Raw genomic sequence first — 22,473 nt, 5'->3', positions numbered from 1 at the left:
CCACCAATTATAGACACTGTAGTTACTGTAAGATTTTTAAAAATGACATGGAAATAATAAAATGACTTGGATAAGTAAAGGACAGTCCTATCCATGGCTTAATGATCAGTAAAATTCCATTTGTAAATAAAGACACTGTTATGTGGTTACTTTGGACTGAAAGCATTAACATTTGGTGGCATTAAATGTATGTGTTACCTTACCTAAGGAGAGACCTTCTTGCTGTTACAACAGCATGAGTGTCATGCAACACTCTTCCATTTGGCTTAATGCACTGGCTGTAATTGTATTCACCTGTGCCTACAGCTACAACTTCATGCTGTCCAGCTGAAAGGAAAAGGTTAACAGTAGCAGGTTATTTTGACCTCCTTCTTTCATATGTTCAACCTCTACCTTACCATTTTAAAGTTACTTATATTGACCAAAAAATGGAGAAATTTCACAGTTTCAAATAAGGGTTTGAGAGTCTTCTAGCAACCAATATTTTCAATACTCCAATAATATTTCAATTAAAAAGACATAATAGTTCATCTAAAATTTTACCACAATCAACAGAATCATCAGATATCCTTAGTTTTCAAACATGCATTTATTTCTTCTACAGCTAGATATGTTTGGCTTACTAGGGACTTCATTTGGTATTTTACTTTTGCAAATTAAGTTATCTACAGTGGCTCTCTTTTTTTTCTTAATCCACTCAAATTCTCTACAAATCATAGTTTCCCTGTTCTACACACTGCTTTTTCTTTTTAATTTTTAATTTTTCAGCATAACAGTATTCGTTATTTTTGCACCACACCCAGTGCTCCATGACACTGCTTTTTAAAAGACTTTATTTATTTGAGAGACTGTGTGTGTGAATGAACAGTGGGGAGGAGCAGACAGAGAGCCTGATCCAGAGCTCAATCCAAGGACCTCAAGATCATGACCTGAGCAGAAGTTAGATGCTTAACTGAGTCCTCCAAGCACCCCTGAAACTGTTTTAAAGAAAATAGCACCTTACTCTTTTTCTAATAGTTTTGCTCCATTTGCTTTTTGCTGAATGAGTTTCCTTATATAATTCTTTTTTCCTTTCACATCCTAAGTATAAGGCCTTTCTAAGAATAGTCATTAAACTCATTGCTCTTTTTGCTCTGGAATATTCTCCTCTTGCTTTTTCTATTACATCTGTGTTCATGATCTCAGAAAGTCTCTTAGACTTTCAGATAAAGTTCAGTTTCAGGGGTGCATGGGTGGCTCAGTCAGTTGTGTCAGGACTCTTGATTTTGGCTCAGGACATGCTCTCAGTCAGGGTCCTGAGCTGGAGCCCCACAAGATGATTCCCTGAGTCGGGAGGTTCAGCAGGGAGTCTGCTTGAGATTCTCTCTCTTCCTCTCCCTCTGCCTCTCCTCCAGCTCACATGCTTGCACACTCTCTTTAAAACAAATCTTTTAAAAAAGAAAAAAAGTGTCACATTTGCAAATACCTAAAGGACTTTCATTAATTTGACAAAAACTGTTGAGGTCCTATGAAGTTCCAGGCGCTAAGGCAGATGCTAGGAATAAAATGTTGAGCAAGACATGCCCTCATTAAGCCTCTAATAGGAAAGACAGAAAAAGACTAAACAAACCACAAACTTTGATACATGCTTTAAAGGAAAAAAAATATGGGGCCAATGTAAAGAATAATGGCGGGGGGAGAAGATTACCTATGCAAACTAGTTGGAGAATCTTTCCTCATGAAACTAAAATTTAAGTTTCAGTATGAGGAGTGAGCAGCATGAGTGAGGTAAAGGGGATGCGGTCAAAAGAAAAAGCTTGTGCAGACCTTGGGCAGAGGGAGACCAGTATAGCTGCTGCAGTAAAGAATGAAAGGAATGGCATAAGATGAGGTTAGAGAATAAAGCATCATAAACTATGCTAAGGAGTCTGTGGTTTTACCCAAGAGCTATGGTGAAGCTACTGAAGGTAAGAGAGTGAAAACAATATTGGTTTACATTTTAAGATCACTTCTTTATGTGGAGAATGCTCTAAGTCCAAGAAGCTGAAGACATAATGACTTAAGATTTGAGTAACGAAGGTGGTTGGAAAAGAATAATCAGATCTGAGAATTTGGAGACATAATAGAACTTAGAGATAAATTGTAGAGTACTAGGGAAAGGACTGAGCCTTTTAGTCTGTCTGAGCAAATGGGAAAATGCCATTTATTCAGATGGAGAAAGCTGGAGGAGGAGTAAAATTAGATGGGAAAAATATAAAGTTCCATTATCACAAACAAAGCTGCTCCAGTAAGGAGAGGATGGTGATGGTAAAAGGGAATTATACAGTGTCAGTGTAAGTTCTGAAATGGTGATGTAAAGCTGAGTTACAAATAGAAACTCAGTTCCTACTTCAACTCTGTAACTCGACCTGCCATGTTTCAGTGAGATACTAGTTGGATAATGCAAGAAAAAGAGGAGAAAACCAAAAGAAGAAGTTCAAGATATAATAGGGAATAGAACCAAAATTTAAATGAAGGGATTAGCTATAAGAGGAAAGATCCTTCCTTCACTCACAGTGGAGAAGATGAACACAAATGCAAGGAATTACATAGACTTGGTGGTGGAGAACAGAAAGAAGTTTGGATTTTATAGTTTCTTACAGACAAAATTAAAAATTATGAGACATGGCCATTAGCTGAAGCAAGATGAAAGAGAGGATGTAGGATATTTGAGGACAAAGAAAAGTATGAAATGGACATTTCAGGGAATGTGTGAGCAACCCTACTGGAGACACAGGCTGGTTGGGCAGTGAGGAATACCCATCTGAGGTTCCTAACACATTTTAAGTATGTACTGATTATCTGAGTTACTCCAGGAACACGTACTTAACCTTACTCAGTCTTTTCCTACCCCTAAGTATATTCACAACTGTATTTCCAAAACCAGATTTATTACTCTCATCCACGCTATTCACACTTCACATCAGCTTTCAGATTCCTGTGTATGTGGAAGCACCACTGTACCATGTAAATTTGAAATGTTATGTTTTATTCATTCCACTTTATCTATCATTTGTTGTCACATTCATCTTATCACATCAATTTCTAGACTATGGACTCTGAAAAACAATCTGAGGGGTTTGAAGTGGCGGGGGGGTGGGAGGTTGGGGTACCAGGTGGTGGGTATTATAGAGGGCACGGACTGCATGGAGCACTGGGTGTGATGAAAAAATAACGAATACTGTTATGCCGAAAATAAATAAAAAATAAATTTAAAAAAATATTTTCTTTTCCTGTTCATTTCTATCTCAACTCTAATGTAAGCAGCTGCATCACAAACACCTAAATTATGATTCCTTAATTCAGCCCCAATCCTTATAGTATTTAAAAAAAAAACTGTTGGCAATTATTGCTTAAACATCAACTTATTTTAATCATTACAAATGTAATTTAAGCTTTTCCTAATTGCCAAGTACTGTCAAGTATTTATATTATCACATCTAATCCCAGTAACTTCATTAAGTTATTCATTAGAGATTATTTCTACTTTTAAGAAATTCGAAGAAAACTGAAAGAGAGAATTATAGATCATGCTCAAAGTCATTTAAATAGCAGAGCTAAGTCTCGTGCCATTCCCAACAATTAGAATCAATCCCTGCAAAAATCTTTCACCATTACTATCTTTCTCATTAAACCCAACTTCTCACTGGATTTTAAATGACTCCATAATCCAGTAAATCTTATCAACCTAAGTATATTCTGTATTACTTTATTTATACGCACACACAGACACACGCACATATGTATGGACTACATATATATATTTCTGCACCAGTAATATATTTATTGTTCTATAAACAATTGTCACTGTTCTCATTGCTTTCTTCTTTCTCTCTCTCCTCTATTTCTCTCTCTCCTCCATTTATTCAAGTCTTATTAACTTAAAACTTAAAGTTTCAGTATCCAAATATTTGAACTCTGTCCGCTCTCAACTGTCTATGAATTCTCATACATGTTTGGAGATATATATATACACTTTAACTCTAAAAGCCTTTGTATTTAATGATCCACACCCACTAGAAAAGGCCACTTCAAATCAATCAAAGCTACACCATTGTAAAAATGGCCAAAGATAGTCAGTTAAAACACTACTATTTACAGCTCAAATGATTAGGATATTTAATACTTTTTCCACAAGGCCAAATACTTGGGACTTACCTCTTTCGATTATAAAAGCAGCCAATGAATTGCTACATTTCAGATATTCTGAATGATTGGAAATTAGTTGATTAAATGTTTCTTTAACAATTTGTGAAATCTTTGCATACTGAATATGTCTCCCTTCTGGAAAAAAAAAAATCAAATGGAATATGAATTTGAAGAACACACTGCTTTCCTCCCAGAGGTCTCTATTATTCCTACTATAACACTGCAATTGAGTGACTTTGTTATTTATAGGTAAGGGAGTAAATTATAATTTATGTCACGATTGATATTTTAAAGCATTCAATTCTATAAAAAAACTTCATTATTCAGCTTTATGGAAAAGGCCTTGTAAAAAAAATTCTTAATATTACATATCAAAGAATTATTGATATTTATGAAATATTCAAAAGTCCTACAAGACACAAGTCATTATTCTTTGAATAAGATGCTCCCATATTGCCAACGTACATCTCAATGAATGCCAGTAGTCTTCCCTCAACACTGTGATAATTAAAATACACTCCTTAGTATTTGCCCCACTAATAACTACTGCATAGCACTAAGCACTTAGACCCTTGATATAGTCCATGTTCCTACTAAAAAAGTCCTGAACTTTTTGAAAGGGGATAAAGATAGTTTTAAGTAACTAGGATCACTAGAGGACAGTTTATAACCAAGAATATACATCAAAGTTACCCATGTATTTTAAAAAAAATGACAGCGCTTAAAATTAAGATTCTGGATAGGGCCGGCCCTGGCCATTTGTTGCTTTGGTATCCCTACTGAAGAACCATTGTTATGGAGAATGAGAGGTTGCAGAATGACCTAATACAGTGTTTCTCCAAGTTTAGTTGTAAGCCACTGATAGTTCCTGGTGTTTCATGAGGTTGCTCAGTAGTGTATCAAGTCGATTTCATATTTTTAGAGTAAAAAAAGCAATGAAACAACTTTGCTGTCATATATTATATATGAAATGAATACAATTTTCACAGAAATTCTTTCTACCTGCTTAATAATCATTAAAAAAAAAGTACACAAATGATAAAAGTATATTTTGGCAATCTCAGCTAACATTCTGCTAACAGGACACAATACCTTTCAGTTAGGCCATTTACATATTTTTGTTTATATCTGTTAAGCTTTTTCTCTTAATATTGTTAATACTATCTTCTTGCCAAAAACAAATTCACATTATCAAGAATGTGAACAATCACAAAATTACAAAATGAAGCTCTGAGAGCAAAAAGAATGAAGTAATAGTTATATTATTCTATCTCCTCACAAAACATATAATGTGGAGGTGCCAATTATTACCGTAATTGCATGCTAGCATATATTTCACTAAAACTGATATTGACAAAACCATCATTGTGTGGTGTACAAATTAATTTTTAGTCCTTATGTAGTAAAAATATGAGAAGTACTCACAACTTCTCTCTGCGTACCAAAAACTCATGATACAGAAGAAGCAGTATCCATTTAATGATATTTAACTTTTTAAAAAAATATTTTAATCTATTTTTTAAAAGATTTTATTTTACTTATTTGAGAGAGAGAGCTCGCATGCAAACGAGAGGGAAAGAGCATGAGCATAGGGCATGGCAGAGGACAGAGAGATGCAGACCCCCTGCCAAAAAAAAGCCTGATGTTGGGTTCCATCCCAGGACCCTGAGATCATGACCTGAGCTAAAGGCAGATGCTTAAGCGATGAGCCACCCAGATGCCCCAAGATTTTATTTATTTGAGAGAGACACAGAGAGAGAAAGAGGGCACAAGATGGGGGAGGGTCAGAGGGAAAAGCAGACTTCCTGCTGAGTGGGGAACCTGATGCAGGGCTCCATCTTGAGACTCCAGGATCATGACCCGAGCCAACGGCAGAAGCTTAACTCACTGAGCCACTCAGGCACCCCCGATTTAGCTTTTTTAAAAAAATTGAAACAGCAATATAAAAATATACATTCGGAAGTTGCATCACCAAAGGCAGGCAATGATACCAGTTTCTAATAGAAATTTTGAGTATCTATAAGTATGTATCACTTCAAAAAACAAAAAAAATGGGACATGTTGAAATGCACTTTTTGTATTTACTTGCTCTTGAACATCACTCAAGGGTAGACATTAGTATTACCTTATCCTTCTTAATGGGTCCATAGAATGAATGAACTGTAATTTGTTTGATCATATCATATAGAGTTAGCAAGTACTGGATTATGATATAGAGTAGAAAAACACACTGTGATTAGTATAGAACAAGAATTGAGTATGGGGCAAAACAAAACAAAACAAAATGTTCTGCTACACATTAAAAGGTTGTATCTAAATATCATAAAGCACATTTGGGACTTAACAACATACCAGTATACCTCTTGATCTTAATTCAGTGTTGAAGGTAAATAATATTGTGAATATAACCAAGTCTCAATTACTAGATATATCTCTTCTAAAAAACAGAAAATGCAATATCATTTTCCTTATACATGTATATGTGTAATGTACCATTAAGGAAATAAAATGTTCTCCTGAATTACTGAAAATGAAAGATAAGATAAAAATATGACATGTATAATGCCATTTAACATTTCTTTAATTTCGAGTAGCTAATTTCAAGTGACCTTCAGTATCATGAGTAACCTAAACCTATCTTCAGAGTCAAAATACCACTCTTTAAAAATTTCTATTTATTTATTTGTTTATTTATTTAATTTTAGAGAGGGGGCAGGAAGTTCAAAGAGAAATCTTAAGCAGGCTCCACACCCAGCATAGAGCCCAATGCCGATCTCCATCTCACAACCTGGAGATCACCTGAGCTGAAATCGAGTTGAAGCTATGGCCTGAGCCAAGCAGGCACCCCAAAATATCATTATTTTTAATGAAATATGGTCCAGTTAGAAATGCAGACAGGCTGTGAAATAATGATACACTCTATAACTGGCCCAACCAGGATCTGTTTTGAAATTACTGTGGGCCTCAAATCTTTTTTCTCCAAAGGCAACATCATTTAACTCCTGTGTTTACCCATAAGCTGGAAGGATGAGGTTTGCTCTACATGTTCTGACAACTTGACTCCTGTCTCAGCCTACTAAACTTGGCTCTAATCATGCATTTCCTTAACATACTGTTAACCACATTTTCTTTCTTCCTCACAGATTTATCTGTTTTCTCAGGGTAATATTAAACTCTATTGTCAGTCACTGATCAGAGTTTTTATTCCACTATTCATTAAAGTTGCCCACAGAGGCTGAAAAGACAGACTAGAGCCCTCTCCCACGTTGAGGGATGATTACTTCTAGATTCACCTCACACTTCCCTTCTTTTCTTCAATTCTTAGGACTGTTAGATCAAATTACTATACTAAACTTTGATGAATTTTGCCATTTGAATAGGCCTATTTTTCCTGGTCTGGTCCATTTACTCCAAACAAGCTTAGTCTTTCTCTGTTTTAGAAAGATAACGTAAATTTAAGAAAACAATGCACAAACCAAGTCTGAAGAGGCTTAAAGTTTATTTTTAAATCCTAATCTCCAGGAGTGCCTGGGTGGCTCAGTGGGTTAAAGCCTCTGCCTTTGGCTTGGGTCCTGGGATTGACACCTGCATTGGGTGCTCTGCTCAGTGGGGGGCCTTCTCCCCCCTCTCTGCCTACCTGTGATCTGTCTGTCCAATACATGAGTAAAATCTTTGAAAATAAATAAATAAATAAATCCTAATCTCCAGATTTAGAAGAGAAAGAAAGGCACATTTTCATTTTAAATCTATAAACACTCTGAACTTGAAGATGGAAGTGTTAACCACTATGTAAACAATGGAGAAATAATTTCCTGACTTTCAGAGGATTCATAATCTGACAGGAAACGGATAAAACAACATATGTTGAATATGACAAAGTGATATTAAAAAAAGGTTATTATTTAGGAAGCATCTACTGGCACTGATTTAAATATTCCACATATATGAATTCATTTAATCCTCATAATTACCAATGCTGTAATTATTGTTATGGCCATTTTATAGATGGAAAAATTAATGTGCATGGAGAAATAGCTGATTGTAGATACAATTAGTAACTGCAATTGTAGTTGTAGTTTTCTTGGGCTTGAGTGATAAGTAATTGCCATTAAAAGTAAATATTTATTTATCAAATAATTTATTTAATAAATAAATTTATTAAATTTATTAAAGATTTTATTTATTTGACAGAAATCACAAGTGGGCAGAGAGGCAGGCAGAGAGAGGGGGGAAGAAGCTGCCCACTGAGCAGACAGACTGATGTGGGGCTCTCCTGGACCCTGAGATCATGACATGAGCCAAAAGCAAAGGCTTAACCCACTGAGCCCCCCAGGCACCCATGTAAATAGGTTATTTAAAATGAATGTCCCAACCTTTAACCACCAGAAAGCCATTGTTTTTCATTAATGACAAGCCTACCAAAGCAAAACATTCTCAGAAGAGCAGCTATACAAAACTGATGAACCACCTCCTTATAGAAAAATAGCCATTTCTTCAATTTTTCCTCTCCCCTCATTTCTCTTTTTTAGCAGAATACAGAAGGAAAATCTCCTCCTTGTAGAAGTGTGACAGTTTTGAATGATAAAATACTATTGTATATGTTAATACCTAAAGCATATTTTTATTATATGTTTTATTATATGTTTTATTTTTATATGTTTTATTTTTTACTGGGTTACTCTTCTAAAAAAGAACATCATAAAGGACTTTCCTACCATAATGTACTTTTGAGACATATGCTGGTTCGGGTGAAACAACAGGTTCTGCAGGGATAGGAGGAGGACCTGTAAATGGGGGAAAAAAAAAAAAAAAAAAGCATAAAGAAACATGAAACTTCAATGTTCCAAAGAGCAGGTACCCTAGTATTCTATAATAAACAGCAATCTTTAAATGATTTTTTTTTTGTATAGGCCACCAAATATTAGCTCAGTCTTGATAAATGTCTTACCTATAATGAAATTATACACACACAGCTCTGGATTTCCTTATCTTATGCTGCTATACAGTTTGCATTGTCACAGATGCCATATTTTCAAAGAGTTAAGAACGAAACCTTGTTTCAGATGCTCATGAACAATTTTCTATTTACACTACTATGCAAAATATTTAGAATTAATATCCCATCACAATTTAGTAAGTAAAAGTTACCATTTTTCCTAGGGAGATATTTATTACATTCAAAATTTTCAAAGCTTTTAGACTCTTTGCAATGGTTTTCCAATTTGGATCACAACATGGGGAATCCAGGAAAAAAAAAAACAAACAAAAAAGAACATGACATTAAACCAAAGAAAAAACAACAAAAAAGATCAGAAAAGATTAAAAGAAGAGTTTCCGGGAGCAAAGTTTCACGAAAATTAATTAGTATCTCTCAAGAATCATTCATAAGAATGAACAAAGCAGACAATACTGCGACTCATGTCTTAATTTTGAGTAAGACAAAATACTGACTGAACATATCACAATTAGCAAGGAAAGACTGGCAATGTCATCTTGCAGTTTACATTAGTTAAGCAAAGGCTAATAACTAGAGTTAGATATATACACTCTGGACTTTAAGCAGAGTTTTAAAAACTCAGAGAAAGATGGATTTTTTCCATTTACTCAGGAGAGTTGGGCTCAGGTAGAATGAAAACCAAATATATTAAATCCTGTTCTTCAAGAACAAATAATTTCAATAAAAAATGGGACTGTACAAGTTGGCCTGCATTTTAAAGTACCATGTTCAAATAGGCAAAATAATCTTGAAAAAGAACAATATTGGAGGACTCACACTTCCTTTTTTAATACTTAAAGTGGTAATAAATCGAAACAGTATGGTAATGGCATAAAGACAGACACATAGATTGATGGGATAGAGAACCCAGAAATAAATTCTCACATATTTTCTCAAATGATTCTTGACACATTAACAGTAACAAAAGGGGAAAGGGCAGGCTTTTCAATAAATGATGCTGCAAAAACTGGATAGCCACATGCAAAAGACTGAAGATGGACCACCACCTAACCCCATATACAAAAATTAACTCAACATGCATCAAAGATGCAAACATAAGGGTGAAAACCATAAAACTCTTAGAAGAAAGTCTAAAAGAAAAGTTTAAGGATGACACTGAATTTGGCAATAACTATCTAGATAGGACACTGAAAGTATATGTAACAAAAGAAAAAGTTGGAACTTCATCAAAATTAAATACTTTTATGAATCAATTGCTGGGTCATAGGGCAGTTCTATTTTCAACATTTTGAGGAACTTCCATGCTGTTTTCCAGAGCAATTGCACTACTGGGTATTTACCCTAAAGATACAAATGTAGTGATCCAAAGGGGCACGTGCACCCGAATGTTTATAGCAGCAATGTCCACAATAGCCAAACTATGGAAAGAACCTAGATGCCCATCAACAGATGAATGGATCAAGAAGATGTGGTATATATACACAATGGAATACTATGCAGCCATCAAAAGAAATGAAATCTTGCCATTTGCGATAATGTGGATGGAACTAGAGCGTATCATGCTTAGTGAAATAAGTCAAGGGGAGAAAGACAACTATCATATGATCTCCCTGATATGAGGAAGTGGCGATACAACATGGGGGCTTAAGTGGGTAGGAGAAGAATCAATGAAACAAAATGGGATTGGGAGGGAGACAAACCATAAGTGACTCTTAATCTTACAAAACAAACTGAGGGTTGCTGGGGGGATGGGGGGTGGGGTTATGGACATTGGGGAGGGTATGTGCTTTGGTGAGTGCTGTGAAGTGTGTAAACCTGGCGATTCACAGACCTGTACCCCTGGGGATAAAAATACATGTTTATAAAAAAAATAAAAAATTAAAAAAAATAATTTTATGAATCAAAAACCACTATTAACAGAGTAAAACTGCAAATCACAAAAAGAGAGAAAATACTTGCACATCACATACCTGATAAGGGATTGATATCCAGGATATATAGTAGTCTTTCCCTATAGAGGGGATTGGTTCCACAACAGATAATACAAAACCCTAGATATGCTATGTTTCCAATACATATGTCTTTATGATAGTTTACTGTATAAGTTGGGCACAATAAGAGATGAACAATAGAACATACATACTGTAATAAAAACATGAACATAGTTTCTTTCTCTCTCTCAAAATATCTTATATTGTACTCACCCATCTTGTAATGATGGGAAATTTTAAAATGTAATGAGAAGTGAGGTGAATGGCGTAGGCATTGTGACTAGCATTAGGCTACTACTGACCTTCTGATATGTCAGGAGGATCATCTGCTTCCAGACCATAGCTGACCACAGGTAACTGAAGCCGTGGGAAGTGAAACCATGAATAAGGAAGGAACTACTGTATAGAGAACTCTTAAAACTCAATGACAACAACAACAAAACAATAAGCCCTTTCAAAAATGGGCAAAGGTATTATTACCTTTCTCTGAAGAAGATATAAAATGGCACATGAGAAAATGCTCACCATCATTAATCATTAGGAAAATGCAAGTCAAAGCCACAATGAGATGCCACATCATACCTAGTAGAAGGGCTACTATCAAAAACAAAACAAAACAAAAAACCCATAAAATAACAACTGTTGGTGAGGATGTAGAAAAACTGGAACCCTTGTGCACTACAGGTAGGAATGTATAACAGTGTAGCCATTACGAAAAACAATATGGCAGTTCTTTAAAAAAATTAAATATAAAATTGCCGTATGATCCAGCAATTCCATTTCTGGGTATGAAACCCAAAGAACTGAGACCAGAATGTCATAGCTATTTGCACATCCACATTCATAGCAGCGTTATTCACCACAGCCAAAAGTTGAAGCAACTCAAGTACCTATCGACAGGTGAATAGATAAACAAAATGTGGTATATACATACAAGAGAATATTATTCAGTCTTAGAACGGAAGGAAATTCTCACAGATGCTACAATGGAGATAAACCTTAAGGACATTATAAGTGAAAAAAGCCAGCCATGAGAAGACAAATACTATATGATTCCACTTTGCAAGACCTTGAGTAGTCAAATTCATACAGACAGAAAGCAGAATGGTAATTGCTATGAACTTGGTGTCAAAGGGGTAAAAGGGAGAAGCGGAGATGAGGAATAATTGTTTAATGGGTATAGAATTTCAGTTTTGCAAGATGCAAAGGGTTCTGGATATTGGATACACAACAAAGTGAATGTACTTCACACTAAACTGTACACTTAAAATCATTAAGATACTAAAATTTGTTTTATATATATGCATTATAAAATTCTGTTTGACTACACTAAAAGCCTTTTAAATGATTTTTTAGTAAGGAATATTGAAATAAACTTAGAACCAGGTTTTTAACTCATTGTGTCAAAAGTGTTAGATTTTCAGGGTGCCGGGCCAGCTTACTGGGTAGAACCATGCAACTCAGTCTCAAGGTCATTGAGTTCATGCCCTAGGCATGGAGCTTACTTAAAATAAAAATTTAAAAAAAATTTTTTTTAAGAAGTGTTAAGATTTTCAAAACTTAAAAAATTAAAGAAGTTCTGTACAACTAAAAAAAATAAGATTATACTTTAAAAACACCACATATAAAATATGAAAAGATACAGATGGAAAATAATTCTGATGAGTTCAAAATTTAAAAAAAAATTAAGCTTTTAAGATTTATGTTATAAATGAATAGATCAGAATAACTGATATAAAGCTCACAGCAAAGAAATACTCACCTCTTATCTTCCATATCCCTTTACAAGTAAAACAAATCTTTAAACTCAGCTGTTTAGGACATTTTAAAGAATATAAGGGAAAAGGTGACCTAATTAAATTATTAAATTAAATTATTACTAGGCTCTGTTACAAGAGAAAATACATTATTAAAAATCCTTTAGTCTTAATTAAGGTACTAATTGGTACTCTTTGAGAAAACAATGGTGGATATAAACGGGGCATCAGTGGATATGGAAAAGTGCTACCTTAATTTTCAGAAAGGCAAAAGATAAATACTTAGAAACTAAAAACTGCAGCCCACCAGGCAAAATATTTGCTAGCCCTGGATAAGCATTTTAAAGACGCTTAGGGAAAAAAAGTATTTATCATTAGAAGCCAATCATAAACACCCATTTCTGACAATTAAATTCGTTGCTTGAGAAATTCTGTAGACTTATTTTAATGTAATTTCAACAAGCATTTTAGTTTCTTGAGGGCAGAGGACAGATCTTACTTGACTCTAAATTCCCAATACCTACCACAGTCCTTGGAATACAGCATATCCTGAAAGTACAGATTTACTGATTCTACTGCATGCTATAGTTGGAAGGAAACTGGGAAAATATTGCTAAGGATATACCTAGGTGGGTTAATAGCTGATACAATAATCACATATCAAGAATTTCCATTAATAAACTGAATAAGTGTCTTAAGAATATTTCTTGCCACCAGTTCTGCATTTCACATTAATTTGCTGAAGACTCTGGAAAGGCAAAGGCATATCTATAAAAGAAATAAATCACTTATCACATTAAGCGCCAGGTGAGTAAGATTTGTTCACCCAGAGGATAAATCAGTGAGACTGAATAAGGGAATGATGGACAAATATGAATATTGGTAAAGAAGCAAAATTATCAAGAGATAAAATCAAAACTCAAAATTATCAAAATTGAATTCACATCAGAAAGAGGAATTTCCAGGTTAAAATCAGTACATACCCTCCAAATATTTAAAGGAAAAAAAAGTCAAAGAAAACAGTATCTATAAGACAAAAGAAAAACAAATAATATGACACTTACCATTCATAATAAATGCAAATGTTAAAGTTTTTTTTTTTAAAGATTTTATTTATTTATTTGACAGAGCGATCACAAATAGGCAGAGCAGCAGGAAGAGAGAAGAGGAAGCAGGCTCCCTTCTGAGCAGACAGCCAGATATGGGGCTTGATCCCAGGACTCTGGGATCATGACCTGAGCCAAAGGCAGAGGCGTTAACCCACCGAGCCACCCAGTCACCCAAATGCTGAAGTTTTTTAATTGAAATATTCTTTATGTCAAAAAAATCTAATTTTATGTACAATAGAAAATTAAAACAGGATAAAGATATTAAACAAACACAAAAGGTAACTAAAAGTAGCACTATGAGAATTAAAAGAATTTTAAGACCGAAAACACATAACATATAAAATATGCAAGATAAAAAAGAAATAATTTTATATTGAATTTTTAAAAGTATACTCTATAACAAAATTAAACCACTGCATCATTGCTTTTTACAAGTCAAATAACAAGAATTTAAATATTTCAATAAAATAAGGATAATATGACATTTATAGTGCCAGCACGTATAAGACAAAAATCATACCTAGCCTTGAAAATTAACCTGAAAAATAGTAAACAGAAAATAACATGAAAGTTAACACAATACACTCCTAAGGACTTAATAAATCCAAAGTATGACAAACTATTTGAAAACAATGAAAAAACTCCACATCAAAACTTACATGTAGCAAAATAAATCATTTTTAATTACTAAATAATGGTTTTAATTGAACAAAAATAAAACATGTGTAATAAGATTTAAACTTAGAGAAAGAACAAAACAATATTAAGAATTAGAAAAGAAAAAAATGAATAGACTAAAAGCCAAAAAGCCCAGTAGTACAATAAGTGATAATTTGAATTTAAAAAGAATAAATTTATAATCACTGCTTAAATAAAATTTGTTTTTCTTTTTTAAAGTTAACTTATTTACAGATAATATAATGTATGATTAAGGGACCACTGACAAAAACTGCTTATTATGCTAACACATATATAAAATGGCAACATATAGAGGAATATGTTCCTCTATATGTTGCCATTTTATTTATGATTAATATTTAATAAGAGCTACTATTATTTACAAGTTATTCAAGCACTGGTTGAGAGTTCTGCATGCATATTTAATCCTAAGAACAGCCATAGAAGGTAGTCACTATCAGAGTCACCATTTTTTATTACTTATTTTTTTTTATTACTTATTTTTTTAATGTCCCCATGTTTTAAATGATGAAAACAGGTTTAGAAGGCAAATAACATACCTATCCAGGATCAATATTTCAACCTGCATAATCTATTTCTGGAGCTTGCTTTAGGCCATTATTTTCTCAAGTAGCTTTACCATTTCTGAATTTAATGTAGATAGGCAAACTTCACAAAAATTGCATTTAAAATCTCTATTAAATGTACTGTATTAAGAGCATAATAAGAATCCAACAAATTATAGAAAAAATCAAGTTTCTGGATGTGAAGCTACTGGGAATCTGACAAATTATGAGACAATTCACTCAACATGTTTATAGCTTATGGTGCTGAAATATACAAGAGTATTTTTTTCTTTTATATAAAACCTTTATTTCTTTATTCTTTTCTTGTTATTTTTATTTTTAATTCCAGTAAAATTAACATAGTGTTATATTAACTTCAGGTGTACAATATAATGTTCAACAGTTCCATATGTTACTCAGTACTCATCATCGTAAGTGTACTTTTAATCCCCTATATGAGAACATTTTAACAAACATTAAACATGTCAGCAACCAGCAATGGAAGGAAATAAATTCTGCAACTTCTATCTTGCAGTTGCCATGAAACTCTTCAAAAACAAATCCTTCAGGTGATTTCTTCTGGAAAAAGATACATTTTACAAATAATAATCAAGAGTATTTACCTGCTGTTTCTAAAACTCTTGGTTCAGGTTCATCCAATTGTAGAAGCTCATCAAGAGCTAATTTTGCTGCATTGGATCTAGACTCCTTTTTATTTTGTCCCAGTCCAGTCTTATATTGAACACCATCCACCACAGCACAAAAAGCAAAATATGGTCCCATAACGTTACCTTGAAAAAGAAGTCAGAATGAATGCTGCAATAATTCACAGTATGATCTTGCAAATGACATTTGATAAGAAAAATATCCCAGTACAAAAGTTGTGGAAAACGATTCTGGCCTATCAGTTTTGTGTTTTATTTTTTACAATGCAGTTTAAAAGTAAAGCTGGGTGAGCCCCTGAACTAGTTCTGAGGAACCTATCCAGCAGCCAGTTTGGCTCCAGATTCAACATGAACAGTAGAGACAGCTTTAGAGTACAGATCATGCATGGAGCAACAGTGTCTTGTATAATGAAGCCTGGCAATAAAGTAAGTAAATAAATAAACAAACAAATAGCTAATAAATAAATAAATAAATAACTGGATAAATAAATAAATAAAATAACTAATGAATGACCAATGAAGGGTAAAATGTGGAGACTCTGGCAACATCTCTCTTCTTTTGAAATTCAATAATAATAAAGCTCAATTTCTCCCGCCTTCTGAGTGCTCTGATACTCATATAAGAGTATAAGTTCCAGAGAAAAAGGGATCCTTTTGCAGAAATCTTGTGAATCTATTAGGGAGTTATGATAAGCTACTCACACCACCATAGCCTTGAAGGCAAGTGGAAGGGAGAGAATCCACAAGGAAAACCAAAACAAACAATAGAGAAGACATGCTAAAGAATTAAACTCAATGTCCAGCCATCCAAAATTCCTAGAAGGATTACCTTTACACAATTATTTTTACCTAGTTTTCATTTTTGCCTAATGAAAAATGAAATGGAATCATATAAATTTACAGGGCAAAGGTTTTTCCAGTTCAAGTTTTACTTGTTGGTAATTTTGGACTTCAGAAGACCTTTAGTCAACTTAAGGTTCTCCCCTGTTTATGGATGGCTAGGTACAATGTCACTCCACATAAGCCTTGTCATCATCACCATCATTATTACTTTCTCACATATTATACTAGTTTTTTTTTTTTTTAAAGATTTAATTAATTTTTTATGTCAGAGAGAGGAGCGAGAGTGAGCACAGGCAGACAGAGTGGCAGGCAGAGGCAGAGGGAGAAGCAAGCTCCAAGCAAGGAGCCTGATGTGGGACTCCATCCCAGGACGCTGGGATCATGACCTGAGCTGAAGACAACCGCTTAACCAACTGAGCCACCCAGGTGTCCCTGGGTTTTTAAAAGATGTACATCAAGGTTTTACAAGAAACTCCTCGCTGCATCTGAGTAAACTGATTTTCTCTAGGACTTCAGTTTCCCAAGTTCTTTCCTTATGATCACCTAGGTTCCAACCCAAATATACAAAACCTGAGAGTATTTTGTATATTTAACTAGTGGCCCTGATGATTTTTACGTGTGAGATAGCATCCATCAAATTTGTTAATTAAGTACTTGGTGTCAGAGTGCTGAGCCTTTAAGCTTCATCCTATCATACTTCAGATTCTCAAACGTTAGTATGTATTTAAATCACCTATAGAATTGTGAAAATATGGATACTCTGGTCTCATCATTAAACCTATTGATTCAGATTATTCAGCTAGTGCTGTGAACACAAAGTGAATACCATTACTAATCAGAGGAGTGTGTTTTTGAGTAGCTTTTACACAAATCAATAACGATTTGCCCTTACACACTTATTTTTCTTATTATGATCAAGAGTTTACATTTTCCAAGAACAGTCTGAGAAGAATGGAGGGAAAACTAGTGACACAAAAATTAAGTTCACAGTATTGATCATGAAGTAATCCAACCTACAGTAACTGTACCTAGAAAAACTCTACCTTCTATATTAAGACTCTATTTTTGTAACCTGTGTACTGTTTTTTCTTCCAAAACAACAGACTGGAGATGTGACTTTACTATGACAATCTTAGCTAAAATCTCAAAAGCTTCAAATTCTTTTACAAGGATGTCTTGAGACCCGTATTGGTGAAAGTTAGCAACGGTAAGAAAAAACTTTAAAAACCAAGCTATTTGATAATGTCTTTGTATATATAAACACACACACAAACACATATTTGTACACACATGTATGTATTTTTAAGGACTGTGTTTGACTCTCATACTTTCAGCTTGTCCATGTCTATTAAGAGCACTTAGTCTCTTATTCCTCCACTTTTCTAAAGTTCTTTCTAATCGCTGTTCATGACGTTAAGAGATTAGAGGATGCTTTTTGCTTTTATTTGATCTGTACTACTGTAGCCTTCCACAGGTTGGGAGGGAAGTTTAAGAGAGAATGGAGAAAATAGTCACAGACAAGTCTGCAGATAGAGTATCAATCATGGAAATGTTATTTTCACCTCTATACCTTGAATTTCAGAAGCTAAATTAGACCATAATTTTGTCTGGTATAATCATCACAGAATCCTTCTCATTAGAGAATCCAAATATTTAACAACTCTTCAAAAGCATGTTTAATCTACAGGTACTTACACCTGAAAATAATCCACAAGGCTGATGGGACTTCAGTTCAACTAGCCATAAACAAAAAAATTAAAATTCGATTATAAAAACTTTGTACATGTAAGTTATCTGCAGAAAAATATGAATATAAAAATTCCTGCGTATACTTGTTAAAACATACCAGTAGTTACCTAATCCCAAGATTATGCGAATGTAGAAAATAATCAAATTTAGTAGTATGTATATGCTCTGTTTTTAACAGGAAAATATCTTACAGCATTGTAATAACCAGGTACAGCTTGGCACTTGCCTGTTGTTACAGTTTCCTTAAGATCAAGGTGAACCCGCTGCATTTGTGCAAACTGGTGCAAAGCTGACACAGGATTTATCTCTCCACGTCTGTATTTCATTACGAATTCTTTAGGTATTTTTTTTGGAGGAAGGACAGGATTTGAAATAGATGAAAGGCCTTTGGAAAGCAATGGTTCTGGAAAATTACCTAAAAATATATGGTTAGAGTTGTCAGTTCAGTAAAATAAAAAAAATTTTTTTAAATTTTAAAAAAGCAAAAACACTAAACCCTCCCATAAAATGGAAGATTGTCCCTGATACATCTATTATATGTATTCTTCATTACAAGTAAGTCTCTACTAAAAATTTTTTGCACACATGACAAGTGTAACCTGTTGATGCATATACTTTTTGGAGCACCAAAACCATTTTTGCAAAGAAGTGCTATCACTGTCATAACATGAAGTGATATCAAAGAATCACAGAATTTTAATGATGTCAGAGTCTTCGGAGGCTCTCAAATCCTTTTTTTTTTTTTTTTTTTTTTTTATAAATACATGGTTTCACTAAGGTCTGGACTAAAGACACAGACCTGGGACTAAGGTCCATTTCTATTTCCTACTCACTATTTTATATTACTTTTAATATTGAATTCAATTGAATTTAAGTGTTTGTCTCTGCTTTACACTTATGCTAAGTGATATGTTGACTAAAAACCAGTATAAGTCCAGTCCTTTCCCTGAAGGGACCAACACAACCTTACCTTAAAAAGGCAAGACAGGGGGCACCTGGGTGGCTCAGTGGGTTAAGCCTCTACGTTGGGCCTAGGTCATGATCTCAGGTCCTGGGATCAAGCCCCAGATGGGGGGGGGGGGGCTCTGTGCTCAGCAGGGAGCCTGCTTCCCTTCCTCTCTCTCTCTCTCTCTCTGCCTGCCTTTGCCTTCTTGTGATCTCTATCAAACAAATAAGTAAAATCTTTAAAAAAAAAAAAAAAAAAGGCAAGACAGGCTTGAAGCTGTTAGAATAACTGAGCAGCAAGGAGGATTTCCACATGCCTCTTATGGTGTTCAGAGGCAAATTGGAGCTCCAGGAGGGACATAGCCCCTGGTAAATGGATATGTATCCAGGCAACATTTAAACTGGAGGCTCAACAGTGCTTATTGGCCATTCTAGAATCTCAAAGAACCAAGGCATTATTGCAAATGAAAAACTCATACCCGTCACTTGGGTAACCTTGGAAGCCATATTCGACAGGCTGTATCTTTCTGAAGAATATCCTGTGGGTGTAGTTACCGTCTGGGTTGATGGCTGAGCTGGCAAGTTCTTCTTCAGCATTTGAGCAAAGCTAGGGACCCGGGAACTCTGAAACCAGTCATTGTTGCCAGACATTTTCTCACCTGCAAATCGTTAAGAAAATTGGCAGAAAACAAAAAAAGTACTAGATAAAAATACTCTGAAATTTCAAATACACCTACATGGCTTAAAGTCACTCACACGACACAGGACTAAACGTCTTAACTCACGTCGTGACTGCTTCGTGACTAGAGTTTTAACAGGTACGGGGCTCATCCCTCCTACATCCCTTCCAAAGCACTGCTACAAAAGGGCAAAGAAGGGTCAAAGCGGTCCGCAGGGACGGTCCTTACAACTACTCGGGGCTCAGGGACAAAGAAAAAATAAATAAATAAAAATAAAAACAGGATTCCCTCAACGGCCCGATTCCCAGCCCAACTCCCACCCACCAAAACTGTCCTTCCTGCCGCGTAGGCCGGAGACCGAGCCACAGGCCCGGGGCTCGCCGGCCCCAGCCGCCGACGCCGTTGCTTCCTCCTCCCGCCCTCAATCTCTGGCTTTGGGACACTCTGCGTGAGAGCCACGCGCCCCAAGGTTGCGTCTTTCAAAAGCGGCCTCGTGGCGTCCCCACAGTACCCGGACTAACACCCCCACACCAAGCCTCGTCCAATCACCAACCGTCTACGCGGCCGGGCTTCCGGCCCTGCGCTCGCGCCCGCGCAGTTCCCTTCGGGCTCTGCCGGCTGGGCGGGCTCCGCGCTCTACGGCCTGCGTCAACAAGCAGAGAGACGTCAGACGTCATGCGCGCGCATTCGAAGCCCTGTGAGGTCGGCCTTGTTTTGGGAGCCGGAGCACTCAAGCTTACTGCGGCGGTCACTGCCGCAGAATTCGGATGAAGGTTGTTGGGTGCGGCCCGTTCGCCGTCCTGCCAAATGCCCTCCACACCCCGCTCACCACTGTACTCACAAGCACTGTTTTGGGGTGTCCTTCAGGGTGATTAGAGGCTGTCCTTGGGGTGCCGTGTGTGGATGGTTTCAAGGAAACCTTGGGCTCTAACCCTGGTTATACTCTGAGGAGGCCCCTGTGGACAAGGTTTGGCCTCAATCGTGTCTTTAATGTTTACAGAAAAAACCGCTTTGGACTCCTGCCTGAGTTTCACAGGAGGAGCCAAACAGCGAACAGTCGAAAACAGGCGGGGAGGTTGAAACCTAATGACAAAGCCATCGTGGGTGTTTTCAGTTCTTTGCACTCGTGAAAGATGTAGGAGACCCTAATGGAGGTATTAGCTGACAGATGGTTAAATGTGTATATATATTTCCCTATGAAGGCAATTGGTTTTCTTATTTATACACATTGTGTTCTAGATAAGATTTCGATATGCGCTAGGTCAATCTTGGCCTTAGCCCAAATCCAAGGGAGCTGATTTTATTAAAATAACCTCAATTGCCTATGGTGGTGTAAAGTAATCACTTTGTAAAGACTCGAGCCCTCCCGTCCTGCTCAAGGAGAATATTAAAACAAGAGCACACTATACCTATGACTAATTATCTTCTGGCTAATGCCTGGCTCAGTTTCTCTTTAGTAAATTACCAAGTTTGGTTTATAACCCAGAAGGATAGCATTATAACAATATATAAATGTGTCCCTCCCTACTTTTTTTTTTTCTTCTAAGATTCTATTTATTTATTTAAGAGAGAGAGAGGACTACCAGCAGGGAAAGGATAGGGAGAAGCGACTACCCGCTGACCAAGGAGCTTTCTGTGGGACAGGATCCCAGGACCCTGGCATCATGGCCTGAGCTGAAGGCAGAGGCTATAACCCACTGAGCCACCCAGGCGACCCCTTGTTTTTTATATAGATAAGATTTCTCAAGGATTATATTGTTTTAAAGGAAAAAGGGAAAGAGAAAGAAAACAATAAAATTGATAATATTCTACCTCATTACAACAAGAGGTAATAGCCACCCCAAAACATATGGGCTAATTAGAAGAAAGAAAAGCTTCATTCCTCTCATAAAGCAATGCATTTTCCTTTCTTTTCTTTTTTTAAATTTTATTTATTTTAGAGAGAAAGAGAGAGAGAGAGCACAAGCAGGGGGAGGAAAAGGAAGAAGCAGACTCCCCAGTGACTAGGGAGCCAGATGCAGGACTCTATCCCAGGGTCCTGGAAACATGACCTGAGCCCAAAGTCCACACTTGAACAACTGAGGCAACCAAGTACCCCTAAGCAATGCATTTTCAATAAATCTTGTTTTTCTTTAGTGATTATAGAAATGTTTTGATATGTTGCTTTGATCAAATGCCCATTAATAATTGTAATGATAACTCAAAGCAGAACTTTTTCTTCTTAATGTTTGGAGACTTTTGCTACAACAAATTAAAAATTCAAATATTGTTGCCAAGAAGTATGATAGGGATAATGAATGAAAGTTCTGAGTACAAAAATAACACAATTACATTAGGATCAAATTTGAGGAGAAATGTAGAATGGA

General features: G+C 35.6%; 1 protein-coding gene across 2 annotated transcripts in view; it reads right to left on the bottom strand.

Annotated features, from left to right (window-relative positions):
• The window catches only part of ADAD1 (adenosine deaminase domain containing 1), a 57,424-nt gene extending 37,346 nt beyond the window's left edge, over positions 1-20,078 (bottom strand). For both annotated transcript variants that reach the window (XM_059395380.1, XM_059395389.1), the window contains exons 1-6: positions 19,907-20,078; positions 18,709-18,897; positions 15,849-16,016; positions 8,883-8,951; positions 4,177-4,302; positions 204-327 (exon numbers count right to left, since the gene is read on the bottom strand). In XM_059395380.1, the coding sequence (XP_059251363.1) occupies positions 204-327; positions 4,177-4,302; positions 8,883-8,951; positions 15,849-16,016; positions 18,709-18,897; positions 19,907-20,078 (848 nt within the window). The remainder of the gene's footprint in view (positions 1-203; positions 328-4,176; positions 4,303-8,882; positions 8,952-15,848; positions 16,017-18,708; positions 18,898-19,906) is intronic.
• Between the last annotated feature and the right edge of the window lie 2,395 nt (positions 20,079-22,473).

Source organism: Mustela nigripes, chromosome 1 (assembly GCF_022355385.1).
Source record: "Mustela nigripes isolate SB6536 chromosome 1, MUSNIG.SB6536, whole genome shotgun sequence".
In the NCBI taxonomy this organism is placed as follows: Eukaryota; Metazoa; Chordata; class Mammalia; order Carnivora; family Mustelidae; genus Mustela; species Mustela nigripes.
This window is presented reverse-complemented; position numbering and strand designations above follow the sequence as displayed.